Genomic DNA, 17,450 nt, shown 5'->3' on the forward strand with positions numbered 1-17,450 from the left:
GACTCTCTTAACGCTTTGCATGTGCGAGTGTTGGTTTCTAAAACCAAGCATCAACAACATGCATGATGGTTATGTGGAATTTTGAAACTGCCACTGAATTCTATCTAATAACCCAAATTTTGGATTCTCGAAAAATAATTTGAGGTTGAAGATATTATAAAATATTGGCGGAAGCTATATAATTGTGATGATGTCACGAAAAAGCTTTTAAATGGTCCTGGTTAGAGCATCTGACCCGAGAGCATTTATGCTAGCATTGCATTACAATACACTTACATGTCTATATAACATTTATGTACTCCCACTTCCTTACTCAGACACACCGCAGTGGTGACTGAGGTCAATCATGCAATTAACACATGTTGCAATCTTGCCAAGCCCTGGTTTGGGCCACCTTATTCCTCTATTCGAGCTGGCTAAGCGTCTGGTCGTTCACCACGGCATCCATGTCAGCTTCCTTGTTATCAACACCAACGAAGCAACAACGGCCCAAGACCAGCTTCTCCGGTCGCCCACTCTCCCTCCCGGCCTTGAAGTTGTTGACCTCCCACTCGTTGACGTCTCAGCTATCACTACCGATGACATTACTTTGCTCGCTCGCCTATGTGTCATTGCAGAGGAGAGTCTCAAGTCCTTAAGGTCAGTTTTAATTGGGTTAGCGTTAGGCAAACCCAATGCTCTTGTTATTGATTTATTTTCTACTCAGGCTTTCCAAGTATGCAATGACCTTTCAATTCCAACCTACTCTTTCTTTACTCCATCAGTTACTTTTTTGGCCTTCTCGTTGTATCTTCCTACACTTGATCGTGAGGTAGAAGGTGAATTTATTGATCTTCCTGAACCGATTGCGATCCCGGGTTGCTCGCCTGTACGACCCGGAGATCTTGTAGACCAGGTACGAAACAGGAAGATTGATGAATACAAATGGTGTTTATTTCACCTTAGCCGATTGCCTCTAGCAGCTGGTATCTTCCTCAACTCGTGGGAGGATCTTGAGCCAGTCTCTCTTAAAACAATAAGAGAACATCCATTCTACTTGCAAATACCAACACCACCCGTTTACCCTATTGGTCCACTGATCAAACAAGATGAACAGTTAACTATATCAGATAAAGAGTATTTGGCTTGGCTAGACAAGCAACCGCCTGATTCAGTTCTCTTTGTTGCGCATGGTAGTGGTGGAACTTTGAGTTCTGAACAGCTCACGGAGATGGCGTGGGGCCTAGAACTCAGTAAGCAAAGGTTTTTATGGGTTGTACGCACGCCTAGCGATGCTAGTGCAGCTACATTCTTCAATGTGGGAAGTGATGTTAACGATCCAAAAGCGTATATGCCAGAAGGGTTTTTGGAGAAGACGCAAGGAGTAGGTATGGTGGTACCGTCGTGGGCTCAACAGGCGACAGTGCTACGACATCCATCAACAGGTGGGTTTTTATCTCACTGTGGGTGGAACTCTTCGTTGGACAGCGTATCCAATGGCGTGCCAATGATCGCATGGCCACTTTATGCAGAACAAAAAATGAATGCTTCGTTGCTTACGGAGGAGATTGGGGTGGCCGTAAAGCCAGTAAAAGGACCTGGAAAGAAGGTGATCGGACGGGAAGAAATAAACAGGGTAGTGAGGTTGGTAATGGAGAGTGAAGAAGGAAAGGTAATGAGACATAAGGTTAAGCAGCTGGGCCACAGTGCTTCCAGAGCATTAGAAACTGGTGGATCTTCATTTGATTCGCTTGCTTGTGTTGTCAAGAAATGGAAGGGTAATCAATAAAGTTACATTTCTTAATTTGAAGGTATTACGTTGTGTGGCTGTCTAGATCGATTGCCCAGCTTTCTCGCATGGTCACGGAATCGTTACATGAACTATCTATTACTGTAACACTGATGTCGTGTTTTTATTTCTTGTAATAGGATGTTGTGCTGTGTTGTGGTGTACTAATAAAAAAAGGGACAAGTTAGCCCGCCATGTTCGAGCCTCGTCTTGGATTCTAGATCAGTAATCTTATATATATTTATGATTTATGAACATAATATCTATACAAAATTACAAATTACTATTTTTGCTCCTTGCATGGCTTAGTTTGTCCTTGTGACAAATATTGTCTTTTGAGTTGTTCAATAATTTTCTTACAGCAAATTGATAAGACTTTGGACGGGAGAACGACATCTTCCCACCCAAGGTTTGGCAAAATGACACTTTCCCATCATTCAAGTTTCAAAATAATATTTTTCCATCCTTTGTCAAAATCTATTATATTTTTTGTTAATATTTGACTAAAAATACGAAAATACCTTTAAATATTTGACTTTATAATTTTTTTTTATTTTTGAATTATCCAAAAAGTAAGATATTAAAAATTCAAAGAAGAAAAAATAGTTAACCCAAACTACAAAAGTTAAGAGTAATGTTATGAAACTGTTTAAAGTTAAATGACCTTAATATTTATTTATTAATAATATCATAAATATCTCATCATTACTATTCAATAATCTACTAATATAATGTTTTTTATTTTTACTAATTAACATAAAAAATCTTAATAGTTAATATTCATAATTAATTAAATAAACAAAGGAAAAAATGTATCTTTACATTTGAGTAAAGGCTTTCACTTAACTAAATTTTAATTTATAATAAACTATTTAAGGGTATTTTTATCTTTTAATCAATTATTAATAGAAAACACTAATAGAACTTGATTAAGGGTGGAAAAGTGTCATTTTGAAACTTAATCAATGGAAAAGTGTTGTTTTGCCAAACCTTGGGTGGGAAAATGTCGTTCTCCCACTTTGGACGGGCCAAGTTGAAGTACAACTTTTTAGTTGCAATTATTAACTATATTGGTCATATACAACTTGTTTGCTCCGAATGATTCAGATGTAACTTGTTTGTTCAATAAATGTTGTCTCTATCATCAAATCTTACAATCCTTTCCTCTAACCTCAACATGACAGTTTACAATTGAGCAAACAAAACTCATTGTTGGACAGATGAGACTCATTGCGAATTACCATATCAAGGTTATAAGAGAGTTTATAAATTTAATTATTAGTATTGCATTGTATATTTCTTTATGATTAAATAACAATTAATAAAACGATATGCTAATAAAACAATAATAACAAACCAAACTCTGATGTTTTCATTGAATAATGAGAATAACATTAATGAAACATTCTTAAATTTTGTTCTTTTTTTTTTATTTTTGAAAACAAATAATTTGAAATAATAACATAAGTCACCAAAGTGTTAGAAGGTTAAAAAGCATGTAAAGTAGCTTAGATTTAGAATAGATGTCAAAGCTTGAGCCGAAGTGCCTTTATATACGCACGACCTAATTCCTCCGTTAGTAGTGCGTACTCCACGAATAAGGGTTCCAGTTTAGGAAGAAGAGGAGATTTCATATCTATATATTATGTGCCTCGTTTATGTAAATTTGACTCACGTCCTTGCTATTCACGCCTTCAAGTTGTAGGACCATATATGTATCTGTGAAAACGAATCATATTCCCCTTCTGTTCCAACTTCCAAGAGGGTAGTAGTATTACACTATGTTTGCAAAATTATCCAAATAACTAAAGAAAAACACATAGCCCACCTTGCCAGCAAATAAAATTTACCCTTTTCCTCTCTTACCGTCTTGAGATCATGAGCTGCAGCATCTCAAAGTTAACCACAAAGTTCTACAATAAGTCAATAATTTGTATAGAACTTACTTCTTCCCCAAAATACATTGGATAAACTCCACTCCAACTAATTGTCAGCTTAGAGCAATATGCAGCACAAACAACAAATATGATCTCTCTATATATATACATAATGTTTAAGTTATTTTCTGTGTAAAGAGGTTTCTCTACAAAAGCTAGCCGTCTGCATAGCAGGAGAGACAAAGGTTTAATCCTTTTTCCAGAACGTTAAAAAAAATTCCCTTCTTTACACAAATTGATCTAGTTAGTGATGATTTAATAAAAAAAAGAACAATTCGTCCACATTTCTATCCTCACCGTTCTCCAATCTTAGGCTCGCAGCACGTCACGATTGAAAGTGGCACGCATAACAATGACCATCAGAGATTATCTCTAATTGCTAAAATTGTCACCACGTTTCTAGCCGAATTTAGAACTGTCGTGACGGAACTGTTAAAAAGTCAAACTCCCATTACAAAACGCTTCGTTTCATTTATAATAATTGAAGTTTATACTGACCTTGACCATCTTCTCCCACGAATATCACATTCTTTCGCTCTGCAATTCCATGGAATCCAAAGATTTAACAGCTCCGGCTCCCTCACAAACCTCCCAAAACCCAATTCAACCGATATCTACTAACAGAGACTTCTTGAACCATCTAGAAGCGTACCTAGCAAAACGCGATGGTGTGGACAAGCTTCTCAAAATCTCCAGATATGCAACCAAGATCATTTTAGCCTCTTCAGTGCTGCCTGAAACTCTTACTGTAACAGGACGACTCAAGAGCTTCGAGTCCAGCGTGGGACTGAGTCGTAAAGCCTTTCGACTCGGTAAATTCATTCAAGATGTAAACGCTTTGCGAAATTCTGGCATAGATTCCAGAGAAGATCTTGTTCTCTCTATTATTGCGTATGGAGGCGAAGGTTTGTATTATTTTGTTGAACAGTTTGTTTGGTTAGCTAAATCGGGATTGATCGATGCTAAACACTCGCGTAATTTACAAAAGATCAGCGCTTGGGCGGAATTTATTGGTTATATAGGTAGTATTAGCATAAAATTTAAGGATTTGAAGAAGATTATGGAAGACGAAGGGTGTTTGGCATCGACTATTGAGATTGCGATTGCGAGAGGAAATCGATTTAGAGAAGAAGAGCAGAGGATGAAGAAATTGAGAGAGAAGAAGTTGATGAAGAAACTTTCAGTTGTTCAAGATTTGGCTGATGGGTTGATGGCTTTAGCTGATCTTCGTGATGGCAAGGGAACACTTTCGGCTCCGCTTTTTGTGGCCTCTGCCGGTCTTTTATCGGCGATTATTAGTACTCATAAGAATTGGGTATCTTGCTGAGTTTCACAAGGTACGGTTGTTTCAAAATTTGGGAATTTGTTTCGTTTACTGAATTATGAATTTTATAAAAGATGATTTCATAATGCAGTTATGTGCTTATAGCTGCCTTTGTGACAGTGACCAAGCGTGAAAAGTATTCTTGTACTAGAATCATGAAATGTTGATGTGAACCCGTGAAATTTTTTGGGTTCTTTATACCACATCATTTCTCAGGAATAAAACTATAGTTGCGTTGGGATGGGATCCATCTTTAACTTTGTTCAATATACTTTACAAGAACAGTTCAATAACCTTTTGTTTTAAATTATATTTAAAGGAAAACTGATGGAGCTTGGTAACATTTTGCATTTGCATTTAACAAAATCTTTCCTGTTGAGTAACTGATTTTCATTCAAAACAAGTACTTTTCCTCTCTATTATCGCATGTGTTGGTGAGGGTTTGTATTATTTTGTTGAACAGTTTATTTGGTTGGCTTATTCGGGTTTGGTCAATCCCAAGCACTTGCAAAACTTTGGAAAAGTTAATGCTTGGGCCAAGTTTATTGGGTGCTTTGGTAGTATTAGCCTTACAAATAGGGATTTGAAGAGGACAGAGGAAGATAGGCACATGTGAAATCAAGTATAAAAGTGGCAATCTCAAGTGGAAATGGTACAAAGAAGAAGAGGAGTGAATGGGGAAGTTAAGAGAGGAGAAGTTGATTAACACACTGCCCTATTATTCAAGATTTGGTTGAGGGATTAATGGAATTGTGAAAGGAAGGTTATTGTAGCCACTATTAGTGGTTGTGCAGGAATTTTATTTGCAGTTATTAGTTCTCGAAAGACTTGGATTTCTTGCCGATTTTGGTGGCCATTAAAGCATGATTTTTGTGTGTTCTTATCATTGGTGGTTTGGCTTTAGTTTAGGTTTTATGATGGTGAAACAAAATTTAATGATGCAGTGATGATGGTTAGCTGAATTGGTATAGCGAGAAAACTTTTTAACCATCACTGTGGGATACACAAAGTGAATTCATTGAAGTTTTTTGGGTTCACCTTTTTCCCAGATCCTTCCTTTAGGTTTGTGCTCATTCTGCTGATGATTAGTTAAATTCATAACCTATTGATGACAGAAAAGATATGACTGCAAGCAATTTGAGAGGTCCTACACTAAAACAAAAAGACAATATGCCAGAGTTTTCTCTGCTGCTTGTTTTTGGTTCTTCATACTGGCTTTATTTTCACATTACAAGTTTTAAACAATTGTGGGTTTGTAATATCAAAGATTTAGTTGCAGAGCAATTGTTGGAGTCAAATATTCTTAGAGATATAAATGCTTGCGTTAGCACACCTCTCTCAGATTTTTTATTCATTTTGATGCAATGTCATGTCGGTATCCTAGTAATCTTCGTTACCACTCAAACTCACAACAGTTGATGTTAAGGCTTATTAAGCTAGAGGCAGTTGGCTCCTCCTTGGAGAGTGTTGTGCTATTACACCAAGATACTTTAATGTGGGCTCGAGTACTATTGCTGCATATAATATTGTGTTTGATTCTCTCCACTTGCTGCAAGTGCTATCTGGCTGTCTGCCAATTTATGTTTTTTCTTCTTCTGGGCTCCAATGCATCACACTGATTTTTTATTACAATTGGCTGATAATGGTACAAGTTACAATTTAAGATGCATCTTTGGGAATATAAATTCCTGACTTTTATTCAACAGAAATCGGAAAAACAAGATTAATAAAATAATGAAGAATTTATAGAATCTGTGTCTTGACGTTTTTACCATATTAGTCCAGACGGAAAACTCTTTCCTCTCTTCTGCTGGTTAGGTCGAAATTAAATTATAGCTACCATGTTCATTTTTTTCTTCATTAGTCTTGGATATTGGTGTGTCTAAATTTGTATTTTCCTACACATTTGGGTTCTTCAGATTTTTCTGTGAGAATCAGCCTGCTTTGACTAAAATAAGAAATTAACTTCTTCTTGCATTAACTAATGCGATTATTGTTCTCCTGATCCTGTGCAATACAGAGCTCCTGTGAACGTGGGTGGATTTGGGAATGTGTTTTGTCCCCTTCTCTAAGGCAAATACGCTTTGTCTTCAATGAATGTTTTATTTGAATTGCTTTCTATTTGGTAATTTCCTTCACTAATGTAATGGACAGAAATATATAGATGGTATTCTCTTCTTTTCTATCTCTCTCGAAGTTGATTTACTTCTTTCTGGTCCGATGACTGCTGACTTGATTTGGTCTTCTCTCATCCAGTATCACTTAGGCCATTTAATGATAAAAGTACTGGCGGTTGTAAGTTGTAACTTTCAGTTTTGTCATGCATGCATGGGTTTGGAGTAAATGCCTCTAACCAGACAGTGACAATGTTGATGTTATTTAGGTGTCTTGATCGTAATCAACTATATAAGTTGGTTATATGTCCATGAAACGAAACAAAAAGTTTAGGAAATAAGATAGCGAGGTGGGGTTTAATTGGGCCCGAAAATCTGTTGTAGACTACTTTCTTAAACCAAAGAAATTCTTTGAATTGAAACCAAAAAAAAAAAAAAAAAGGGGGCAGGCATGGTCCTCTCATCAATTTAAGGGAAGAACTAAATTAGCCGCAATTCTTAATTTTAAGATTGACAAAAAATGGGATTGTGATGACCGTTCAAAGAGGGATAAAATTTAACTGATTAAATGGTAAAAATTAGCGAGGCAGTTGTAATATGGGTATTTCGGTTTGACAAAGCGGTCCAAGCCCAACGAGTCCAATGAAAAGAAGGGATCGGATTTGGATTTGGATTTGGATTAGGATTGGGGTAGCTTGGAGAAAAAGATAAAAGACTAAATAATTTAGTTGGTCCCACAATCGTGGGATGTTCCATCCAACGGCTGTTTTGTAATCTCAGTAATATCTGATGATGAACGCACCAAGTTGAAATCTGAGCTCACCAAGTGGCGTATTTTATGGGGTTTTTCACACACACACTTACCCGCAACCTTCAGGAGAGGTGGACAGAAAGAGATGATGATCCTTTTCTTGGATCTACAATACAAGCTTTCTTATTCCTTGCTCAAACTTGGAAATAACAGTAATGTCTATCCAACAATAAAACTCTAGACCTAATAATTTCCCAATTATTTTAAATAAATCCTAAATAATGGAGTCTGAGATGAAAGACCTGAATTCGAAGCCAGCTAACTCGACAGCCCCCGCTGATGGCCCAACCAAAGACGACAGGCCTCTTCTTAAGCCCGAGTCCACTGAGAGCCTCGAAGAATTGGAGAAGAAATTCGCAGCTTTTGTGCGCAGCGACGTGTTCGGCACCATGGGACGTGGCGAACTCCCATTGTCGGAGAAGGTTCTACTTGGTATCGCTCTGGTCACGCTAGTTCCAATACGAGTGATATTGGCGATGAGCGTATTGGTATTGTATTATTTAATTTGTCGGATTTGTACGCTTTTCTCGGTACCAAATCGGGACGAGGAGCAAGAGGATTACGCTCACTTGGGCGGGTGGAGAAGGAGCGTTATTGTGTGGAGTGGTAGATTCTTGTCTAGAGTAATGCTTTTTGTGCTTGGGTTTTGTTGGATTAAAGAGACTTATAAGATTGCTGATGCTCAAGATAAGTCATCATCTACTCAGGTACTATCCATATGTATTTATGCTTATGCTTATGCTAATGCAAATAATTTATTACTTCACTTTACATTAGCTAGTTAGAGAGTGTAGTGGCATTTAATTTTTCTTCTCTCTGTTTCATTAATTTTTGACAGAGTGAGGTCAATAATCAAGTTGAAGAACCTGAAAGACCTGGTGCTATTATATCTAATCATGTATCATATTTGGATATTTTGTATCACATGTCTTCTTCTTTTCCGAGTTTTGTTGCCAAGGTTTGTTAATTACTTATGCTGGCTTTTATTAGCTTTAGGTCACCTTTTGGTGTTGTTACTGACTTGTTTCTCTTTTTATTTTGTCAAATTTGATTCTGGATTTTGTTGATGAAGAGATCAGTCGCAAAACTTCCTCTAGTTGGTCTCATCAGGTTAGTTCACTTCATACTACATCCTTCAAATTTAGCTCTGGTTTGTCAATACAACAAAATATTTAATAAAGTTTAGCTCTTGTTTCTCCTCAGATTTTTTCACATCAAATCTATTTGTTACAGAAAGTATCTTATTTTTTTGCTTATTCCAATTGATTGGAAATGCATATTTTTGTATTTTTTTGGGAAGTGAGATGGGGTGTTCTTAAGGACTACCCATCTTTTCTTAAAAATTTTCAATTTAAGAAAAAATCATCTGTTGGTAGTTTTCTTGCATTGTGCTGCTTTACCTTCATGGCTTGTTGCACTTTTATGTTGTGTTTTTTTGTTTAAGGAATAGTGTGCATTGGGTAAGAGTTTCAATTCTTATGACTTCTTATTGACAGCAAGTGCCTCGGTTGTGTCTATGTTCAGCGGGAGTCTAAATCATCTGATTTCAAGGGTGTTTCAGGTAGATATAAATCATTGACGTTTATGTGTTTTTTGCAATTTATTTTGAATTTTTTTATTATCAAAATGCATGTATTTTTGTGTTTTAACCAATTTTGTGTTGGGAAGGTTTTGGAAGCATAAGTAGCTCATATCATACTATGATGCCATGTCAGCACTTTTAAATAGTACCGTACTGTAGCAAGAAGCTCCTTGAGTTTTATGATACATCCTGAATAGAAATAAATTAAAAACAGTACAAAAGTTAGATGTTTGTCATGTTATATATGCAGCACCCTTGCAATATAACCACAAGTTAAGGGTGCCCAATTCATCTGTATAACATATGGCGCTTCTGCCAGTATGTCTGTGTTATTTGACTCATCAGGCTAGGATCTTGTTGCCTAGGCTATTAAGAAGGTGATTGGCTCCCCAGCTGTAGGGAAGAAACAAAGTCATCATATGACTTAAGTTCTACTTGCATTTGAAGTCCAATTGCTGAATCGCTCTCTTTTGCTGGCAGGTGTTGTGACTGAAAGAGTTCAAGAAGCTCATCGGGATAAGTCTGCTCCAATGATGATGCTATTTCCGGGTCAGGGTTATAGGATCTTGTTCATACGTTTTTCTCTGTTATTTCTCTTAAGTTTATGCTGCATATTACATAAATTGCTTTGGTATTATTTGATATTCTCTGCTTTCCTATTTGCCATAGCACTCTGTTGAAATCTCGGAGAAAATCCAAATGATAAATAAATGAATAAGCGTAAGGATTTTTTCTGTGGAACTGAGTATGTTTCCTATATCTAAACATTCAACCATGACACTAGTCATCGTAACACTGATGGTATAGCTCAACTTAAATCTACTGTTTTTGTACCCATGACCAAATTGATAAAATTTAAGAGCATTTGCACTTGACTTACATGTATTTGCCTAGTTTCCTATCAGTTATTGATTTTATCATCAATTTCATTGCAGAAGGTACAACTACAAATGGTGACTTTCTACTTCCATTCAAGACTGGTGCATTTTTAGCAAGAGTTCCTGTGCTTCCTGTGATTCTCAGGTATCCTTACCAGAGATTCAGTCTTGCCTGGGATTCAATATCTGGGGTATGTTTTTTTCGTGCAACTTGTACATTTATGGGTTACCACAATCTCATATAATGAAAGCTGATTTGTTCCCTGATTTCCTAATAGTGGATACAATATATAGTGCCATATGTTTTCTGTAACTCTCTACTAAACCATAGTCTACAGATTCTCCGGTTTTGGTCATTAAATGGTGGCTTGGCATTGGATGAATCTTATATTTCTAGTTGTTTGGATGCTGACAGTGGAATTCTTAGTTTAAAAAATGATTGTGAATTTCTCTTGAGTTTCATAAGTTTATTACAGCCAAGGGAGACCCAATGCTTGCAGTTTAGAGTTTGGTACGTACCTTTAAATACCAGGGTGCATACAGAAAAAGGTCTTATGGTTTGTCTTGCATTGAGATGTTCAGTTAAAAAAGGCAACTTGTTGGATCTGATCATTACAAGATGTAAAAAAAAGTAGGTCTACTTTGGGTTGCTTAACTAACTCTTCTTCTCCTTGTTGACAAAGGCATTGAGTAAAAAATTCCCTCTAGAGCGTATATTTGTCTAATTGCTTATAATCCTTGTCTATGATAATCATAATCTCCTTGTACTATATCCTGTGTATTAATAAATATCAGGTGGTGATATACTTTTTCATCATATTTAAAATTTGTTTTTGTTAATGCAAATATGTATTTCTATTTGTAGGCACGCCATGTCCTTTTTCTTCTCTGCCAATTTGTAAATCATATAGAGGTGACCAGGTTACCTGTCTACTACCCGTCACAGCAAGAGAAGGATGATCCAAAACTCTATGCTGAAAATGTTCGAAGGTTGATGGCTGGCGAGGTATGCGTTTCCTTCAATTTTAACCATTAGAAGTTTGAAAAATTGAGGTACCATGATTTCAACCATTTTTTCTTCACAGCCTGCATAAAAGCTGACTTTCAACTAGAAACTTATCTTAGAAGACTCATGAAACTTAGAGGGCTTCACCATGACTACTCTTGGAAGGCTAATGTATCAATGCTAATAACCTTGATGCTTTGTAAAACTTAACCTTGATGCTATAACATTATTGTTGGGAGTTAGGACCTCAGATATGGTATAGGGAATTAGTATCCATTGGATAAAATTTACTTAAATAAGAGAAGATCATTAATATTCTTGTAAAATGCACAAGCAGATCATTAACATTTTTGTAAAAATCCGCAATGTATTAGAAAGAGGAACTGGATTTGAGCTTGACAGGACAATTATAGAAGGTAAAGCCATAACAACTGTGATAGAAAGATTATAACTAAAGAGATGTCAGAGTATATCTTTCTTAAGTTTTGCTTGCCATTGGGTTTTGTATTCTGAAGCGCTGGAACTCCTCTAGAGTTGCTTGTATTGTGGTGATGTGGTCTGTACTGTGGTGTTGACTTTTTTTTTGAAACGGTGGTCTTTATTGTTATTAGCACCACCACAGCTTGAATTGGCATTTGTATCGACATGAATTTGTTTCTGTTTCTGCTTTTCTTGCAGGGTAATTTGATAATGTCAGATATTGGGCTTGCTGAAAAGCGAATATATCATGCTGCTCTCAATGGTAATAATAGCCTGCCTAGTGTTTTGCATCAGAAAGACGATTGATAATTTCTTGGCCTCGCTCCCAAATGTTATCTAGTCTCAGTTGAGAGTTTCTTAGTTTCTATTGGCATTTTCTCATGAGTGCACAGCTAAAACAGGCAGTGGTTGTGTCTCCCCTTCTTACTCAAAGAGAAACTGGTGTGCCATTATTGTCTTGTAATTTCTTGTATGGAAAATGTGGTCATTGAATACAGTTTTAGTTGTGGTGGTTGAATTCAACTTCTGAGATTTGGTTATATGTCCAACGTTAATGCTTAATAAGTTAACTATTTGATGCCCTGACACACTTTTAGACAGAAGTATGCACCTGTAAATCTGAATCATTTCTTTCGTGTTCCTGCAGGTTTGTTTTCCCCATGCTAATTCGGATTGGCCGTCTGTAAATTCATTGTATGATTCTATTATTTATGAAAAAAAAGATTAAAAGTGATTTAGAAAATCTGTGCAGAACAATTGTTTTAATTGTCATCAGTTGACAACATATTACCTCAATGTTGAAGTACAGTGGTGGAGCTAAACTAGCGTTTTCAAAGAAGGGCTGCCTCTGATGTTTCCACATTTAGCAGTTAATAGACATCCAGGAAGTTGATATGTTCGTTTATGAGATGGCTTTTAGGTATTGTGATTGGTGCTACTTGGTCTTCAATGTTGAGTTTAATGCTTAGAAACAGAGGCTGCCTTTGTATTGGCTGAGATGCGCTCCTTGACAAGGGACTCAGGAGCGACTCATCACATTTCTTATGGTGGGGTCATATCCATTGGATTTTTGAGCAAGTGTTTGTTCCTGTAAATTAGTACTGGCGGGTTCGGCATTTGCAATTTTGCATGAATTTCTAAATTATGACCTCTTAATTACTGCCATGACTCAAGGTTCTGAGCTTTAAAAGAAATATTAGGGTTCAAATGCTCTGCAGTGCTGTTCGTTCAATTGATCTATCAAATTTTGTACTACCCTGGACCTACACAAAAGCAACATTCATCATCTCCGTGTTTTTTGAAGGTCCAAAAATGGAATAACATATTTGTTTTTTAATATGGTATAAAATTAAATTGTTATACAATCGCTTTCATTACTTTACATAGTGATGCAGATTCATTGATCAATCGCAACTATTAAATTAATAGATTTGAACAACTTACATCAAATTTCTTCATTAATTTTTAGATACGCATATAATTCTAATTTCTAATTATTGAGATTTGAGAGTGCTTGAATCTAATTATTAAAACTTACATTAGATAATTTATTAAGAAAAAATTAACCTTTCGATCAGTTTTATTTCGAGTCCTAATGTTCAAACTGATTTAAAAGAGTTCTAAATCTGGAACCCTCACTTTTTTTGCAATTTATTTTGAATTTTTTTATTATCAAAATGCATGTATTTTTGTGTTTTAACCAATTTTGTGTTGGGAAGGTTTTGGAAGCATAAGTAGCTCATATCATACTATGATGCCATGTCAGCACTTTTAAATAGTACCGTACTGTAGCAAGAAGCTCCTTGAGTTTTATGATACATCCTGAATAGAAATAAATTAAAAACAGTACAAAAGTTAGATGTTTGTCATGTTATATATGCAGCACCCTTGCAATATAACCACAAGTTAAGGGTGCCCAATTCATCTGTATAACATATGGCGCTTCTGCCAGTATGTCTGTGTTATTTGACTCATCAGGCTAGGATCTTGTTGCCTAGGCTATTAAGAAGGTGATTGGCTCCCCAGCTGTAGGGAAGAAACAAAGTCATCATATGACTTAAGTTCTACTTGCATTTGAAGTCCAATTGCTGAATCGCTCTCTTTTGCTGGCAGGTGTTGTGACTGAAAGAGTTCAAGAAGCTCATCGGGATAAGTCTGCTCCAATGATGATGCTATTTCCGGGTCAGGGTTATAGGATCTTGTTCATACGTTTTTCTCTGTTATTTCTCTTAAGTTTATGCTGCATATTACATAAATTGCTTTGGTATTATTTGATATTCTCTGCTTTCCTATTTGCCATAGCACTCTGTTGAAATCTCGGAGAAAATCCAAATGATAAATAAATGAATAAGCGTAAGGATTTTTTCTGTGGAACTGAGTATGTTTCCTATATCTAAACATTCAACCATGACACTAGTCATCGTAACACTGATGGTATAGCTCAACTTAAATCTACTGTTTTTGTACCCATGACCAAATTGATAAAATTTAAGAGCATTTGCACTTGACTTACATGTATTTGCCTAGTTTCCTATCAGTTATTGATTTTATCATCAATTTCATTGCAGAAGGTACAACTACAAATGGTGACTTTCTACTTCCATTCAAGACTGGTGCATTTTTAGCAAGAGTTCCTGTGCTTCCTGTGATTCTCAGGTATCCTTACCAGAGATTCAGTCTTGCCTGGGATTCAATATCTGGGGTATGTTTTTTTCGTGCAACTTGTACATTTATGGGTTACCACAATCTCATATAATGAAAGCTGATTTGTTCCCTGATTTCCTAATAGTGGATACAATATATAGTGCCATATGTTTTCTGTAACTCTCTACTAAACCATAGTCTACAGATTCTCCGGTTTTGGTCATTAAATGGTGGCTTGGCATTGGATGAATCTTATATTTCTAGTTGTTTGGATGCTGACAGTGGAATTCTTAGTTTAAAAAATGATTGTGAATTTCTCTTGAGTTTCATAAGTTTATTACAGCCAAGGGAGACCCAATGCTTGCAGTTTAGAGTTTGGTACGTACCTTTAAATACCAGGGTGCATACAGAAAAAGGTCTTATGGTTTGTCTTGCATTGAGATGTTCAGTTAAAAAAGGCAACTTGTTGGATCTGATCATTACAAGATGTAAAAAAAAGTAGGTCTACTTTGGGTTGCTTAACTAACTCTTCTTCTCCTTGTTGACAAAGGCATTGAGTAAAAAATTCCCTCTAGAGCGTATATTTGTCTAATTGCTTATAATCCTTGTCTATGATAATCATAATCTCCTTGTACTATATCCTGTGTATTAATAAATATCAGGTGGTGATATACTTTTTCATCATATTTAAAATTTGTTTTTGTTAATGCAAATATGTATTTCTATTTGTAGGCACGCCATGTCCTTTTTCTTCTCTGCCAATTTGTAAATCATATAGAGGTGACCAGGTTACCTGTCTACTACCCGTCACAGCAAGAGAAGGATGATCCAAAACTCTATGCTGAAAATGTTCGAAGGTTGATGGCTGGCGAGGTATGCGTTTCCTTCAATTTTAACCATTAGAAGTTTGAAAAATTGAGGTACCATGATTTCAACCATTTTTTCTTCACAGCCTGCATAAAAGCTGACTTTCAACTAGAAACTTATCTTAGAAGACTCATGAAACTTAGAGGGCTTCACCATGACTACTCTTGGAAGGCTAATGTATCAATGCTAATAACCTTGATGCTTTGTAAAACTTAACCTTGATGCTATAACATTATTGTTGGGAGTTAGGACCTCAGATATGGTATAGGGAATTAGTATCCATTGGATAAAATTTACTTAAATAAGAGAAGATCATTAATATTCTTGTAAAATGCACAAGCAGATCATTAACATTTTTGTAAAAATCCGCAATGTATTAGAAAGAGGAACTGGATTTGAGCTTGACAGGACAATTATAGAAGGTAAAGCCATAACAACTGTGATAGAAAGATTATAACTAAAGAGATGTCAGAGTATATCTTTCTTAAGTTTTGCTTGCCATTGGGTTTTGTATTCTGAAGCGCTGGAACTCCTCTAGAGTTGCTTGTATTGTGGTGATGTGGTCTGTACTGTGGTGTTGACTTTTATTTTGAAATGGTGGTCTTTATTGTTATTAGTACCACCACAGCTTGAATTGTCATTTGTATCGACATGAATTTGTTTCTGTTTCTGCTTTTCTTGCAGGGTAATTTGATAATGTCAGATATTGGGCTTGCTGAGAAGCGAATATATCATGCTGCTCTCAATGGTAATAATAGCCTGCCTAGTGTTTTGCATCAGAAAGACGATTGATAATTTCTTGGCCTCGCTCCCAAATGTTATCTAGTCTCAGTTGAGAGTTTCTTAGTTTCTATTGGCATTTTCTCATGAGTGCACAGCTAAAACAGGCAGTGGTTGTGTCTCCCCTTCTTACTCAAAGAGAAACTGGTGTGCCATTATTGTCTTGTAATTTCTTGTATGGAAAATGTGGTCATTGAATACAGTTTTAGTTGTGGTGGTTGAATTCAACTTCTGAGATTTGGTTATATGTCCAACGTTAATGCTTAATAAGTTAACTATTTGATGCCCTGACACACTTTTAGACAGAAGTATGCACCTGTAAATCTGAATCATTTCTTTCGTGTTCCTGCAGGTTTGTTTTCCCCATGCTAATTCGGATTGGCCGTCTGTAAATTCATTGTATGATTCTATTATTTATGAAAAAAAGATTAAAAGTGATTTAGAAAATCTGTGCAGAACAATTGTTTTAATTGTCATCAGTTGACAACATATTACCTCAATGTTGAAGTACAGTGGTGGAGCTAAACTAGCGTTTTCAAAGAAGGGCTGCCTCTGATGTTTCCACATTTAGCAGTTAATAGACATCCAGGAAGTTGATATGTTCGTTTATGAGATGGCTTTTAGGTATTGTGATTGGTGCTACTTGGTCTTCAATGTTGAGTTTAATGCTTAGAAACAGAGGCTGCCTTTGTATTGGCTGAGATGCGCTCCTTGACAAGGGACTCAGGAGCGACTCATCACATTTCTTATGGTGGGGTCATATCCATTGGATTTTTGAGCAAGTGTTTGTTCCTGTAAATTAGTACTGGCGGGTTCGGCATTTGCAATTTTGCATGAATTTCTAAATTATGACCTCTTAATTACTGCCATGACTCAAGGTTCTGAGCTTTAAAAGAAATATTAGGGTTCAAATGCTCTGCAGTGCTGTTCGTTCAATTGATCTATCAAATTTTGTACTACCCTGGACCTACACAAAAGCAACATTCATCATCTCCGTGTTTTTTGAAGGTCCAAAAATGGAATAACATATTTGTTTTTTAATATGGTATAAAATTAAATTGTTATACAATCGCTTTCATTACTTTACATAGTGATGCAGATTCATTGATCAATCGCAACTATTAAATTAATAGATTTGAACAACTTACATCAAATTTCTTCATTAATTTTTAGATACGCATATAATTCTAATTTCTAATTATTGAGATTTGAGAGTGCTTGAATCTAATTATTAAAACTTACATTAGATAATTTATTAAG

The 17,450-nt window shown here is 36.0% G+C and overlaps 4 protein-coding genes across 5 annotated transcripts; all 4 read left to right on the top strand.

The window, feature by feature from the left end:
• Positions 1-333: 333 nt before the first annotated feature.
• On the top strand, positions 334-1,896 carry LOC116109909 (anthocyanidin 3-O-glucosyltransferase 5-like). The gene has a single exon (XM_031396145.1). The coding sequence runs from the start codon at positions 347-349 to the stop codon at positions 1,766-1,768; it is 1,422 nt and encodes a 473-aa protein (XP_031252005.1). The 5' UTR covers positions 334-346; the 3' UTR covers positions 1,769-1,896.
• A 2,280-nt stretch (positions 1,897-4,176) lies between these two features.
• LOC116109895 (peroxisomal membrane protein 11A-like) lies at positions 4,177-7,332 on the top strand. The gene is made up of 2 exons (XM_031396127.1): positions 4,177-5,042; positions 7,050-7,332. Exon 1 carries the CDS (start codon positions 4,253-4,255, stop codon positions 5,030-5,032), a length of 780 nt encoding a protein of 259 aa, XP_031251987.1. The 5' UTR covers positions 4,177-4,252; the 3' UTR covers positions 5,033-5,042; positions 7,050-7,332.
• Positions 7,333-7,980: 648 nt separating this feature from the next.
• Positions 7,981-13,216, top strand: LOC116109894 (lysophospholipid acyltransferase LPEAT1-like). Of its 2 annotated transcripts, XM_031396126.1 has the most exons (10): positions 7,981-8,661; positions 8,793-8,912; positions 9,027-9,064; positions 9,451-9,515; positions 10,017-10,085; positions 10,472-10,605; positions 11,280-11,420; positions 12,099-12,162; positions 12,547-12,593; positions 12,709-13,216. In XM_031396126.1, exons 1-9 carry the CDS (start codon positions 8,176-8,178, stop codon positions 12,564-12,566), a joined length of 1,137 nt encoding a protein of 378 aa, XP_031251986.1. In that variant the 5' UTR covers positions 7,981-8,175; the 3' UTR covers positions 12,567-12,593; positions 12,709-13,216. The 2 variants fall into 2 exon arrangements, with proteins under 2 accessions (XP_031251986.1, XP_031251985.1); XM_031396125.1 differs by lacking the exons at positions 12,547-12,593; positions 12,709-13,216 and having other exon boundaries at positions 12,099-12,439.
• Positions 13,217-13,974: 758 nt separating this feature from the next.
• LOC116109897 (lysophospholipid acyltransferase LPEAT1-like) lies at positions 13,975-17,211 on the top strand. Its single transcript, XM_031396131.1, has 5 exons — positions 13,975-14,081; positions 14,468-14,601; positions 15,276-15,416; positions 16,095-16,158; positions 16,543-17,211. The coding sequence occupies exons 1-5, from the start codon at positions 14,063-14,065 to the stop codon at positions 16,560-16,562; spliced, it is 378 nt and encodes a 125-aa protein (XP_031251991.1). The 5' UTR covers positions 13,975-14,062; the 3' UTR covers positions 16,563-17,211.
• The last annotated feature ends 239 nt before the right edge of the window (positions 17,212-17,450 follow it).

Source organism: Pistacia vera, unplaced genomic scaffold (assembly GCF_008641045.1).
Source record: "Pistacia vera cultivar Batoury unplaced genomic scaffold, PisVer_v2 Contig590, whole genome shotgun sequence".
Lineage (NCBI taxonomy): Eukaryota > Viridiplantae > Streptophyta > Magnoliopsida > Sapindales > Anacardiaceae > Pistacia > Pistacia vera.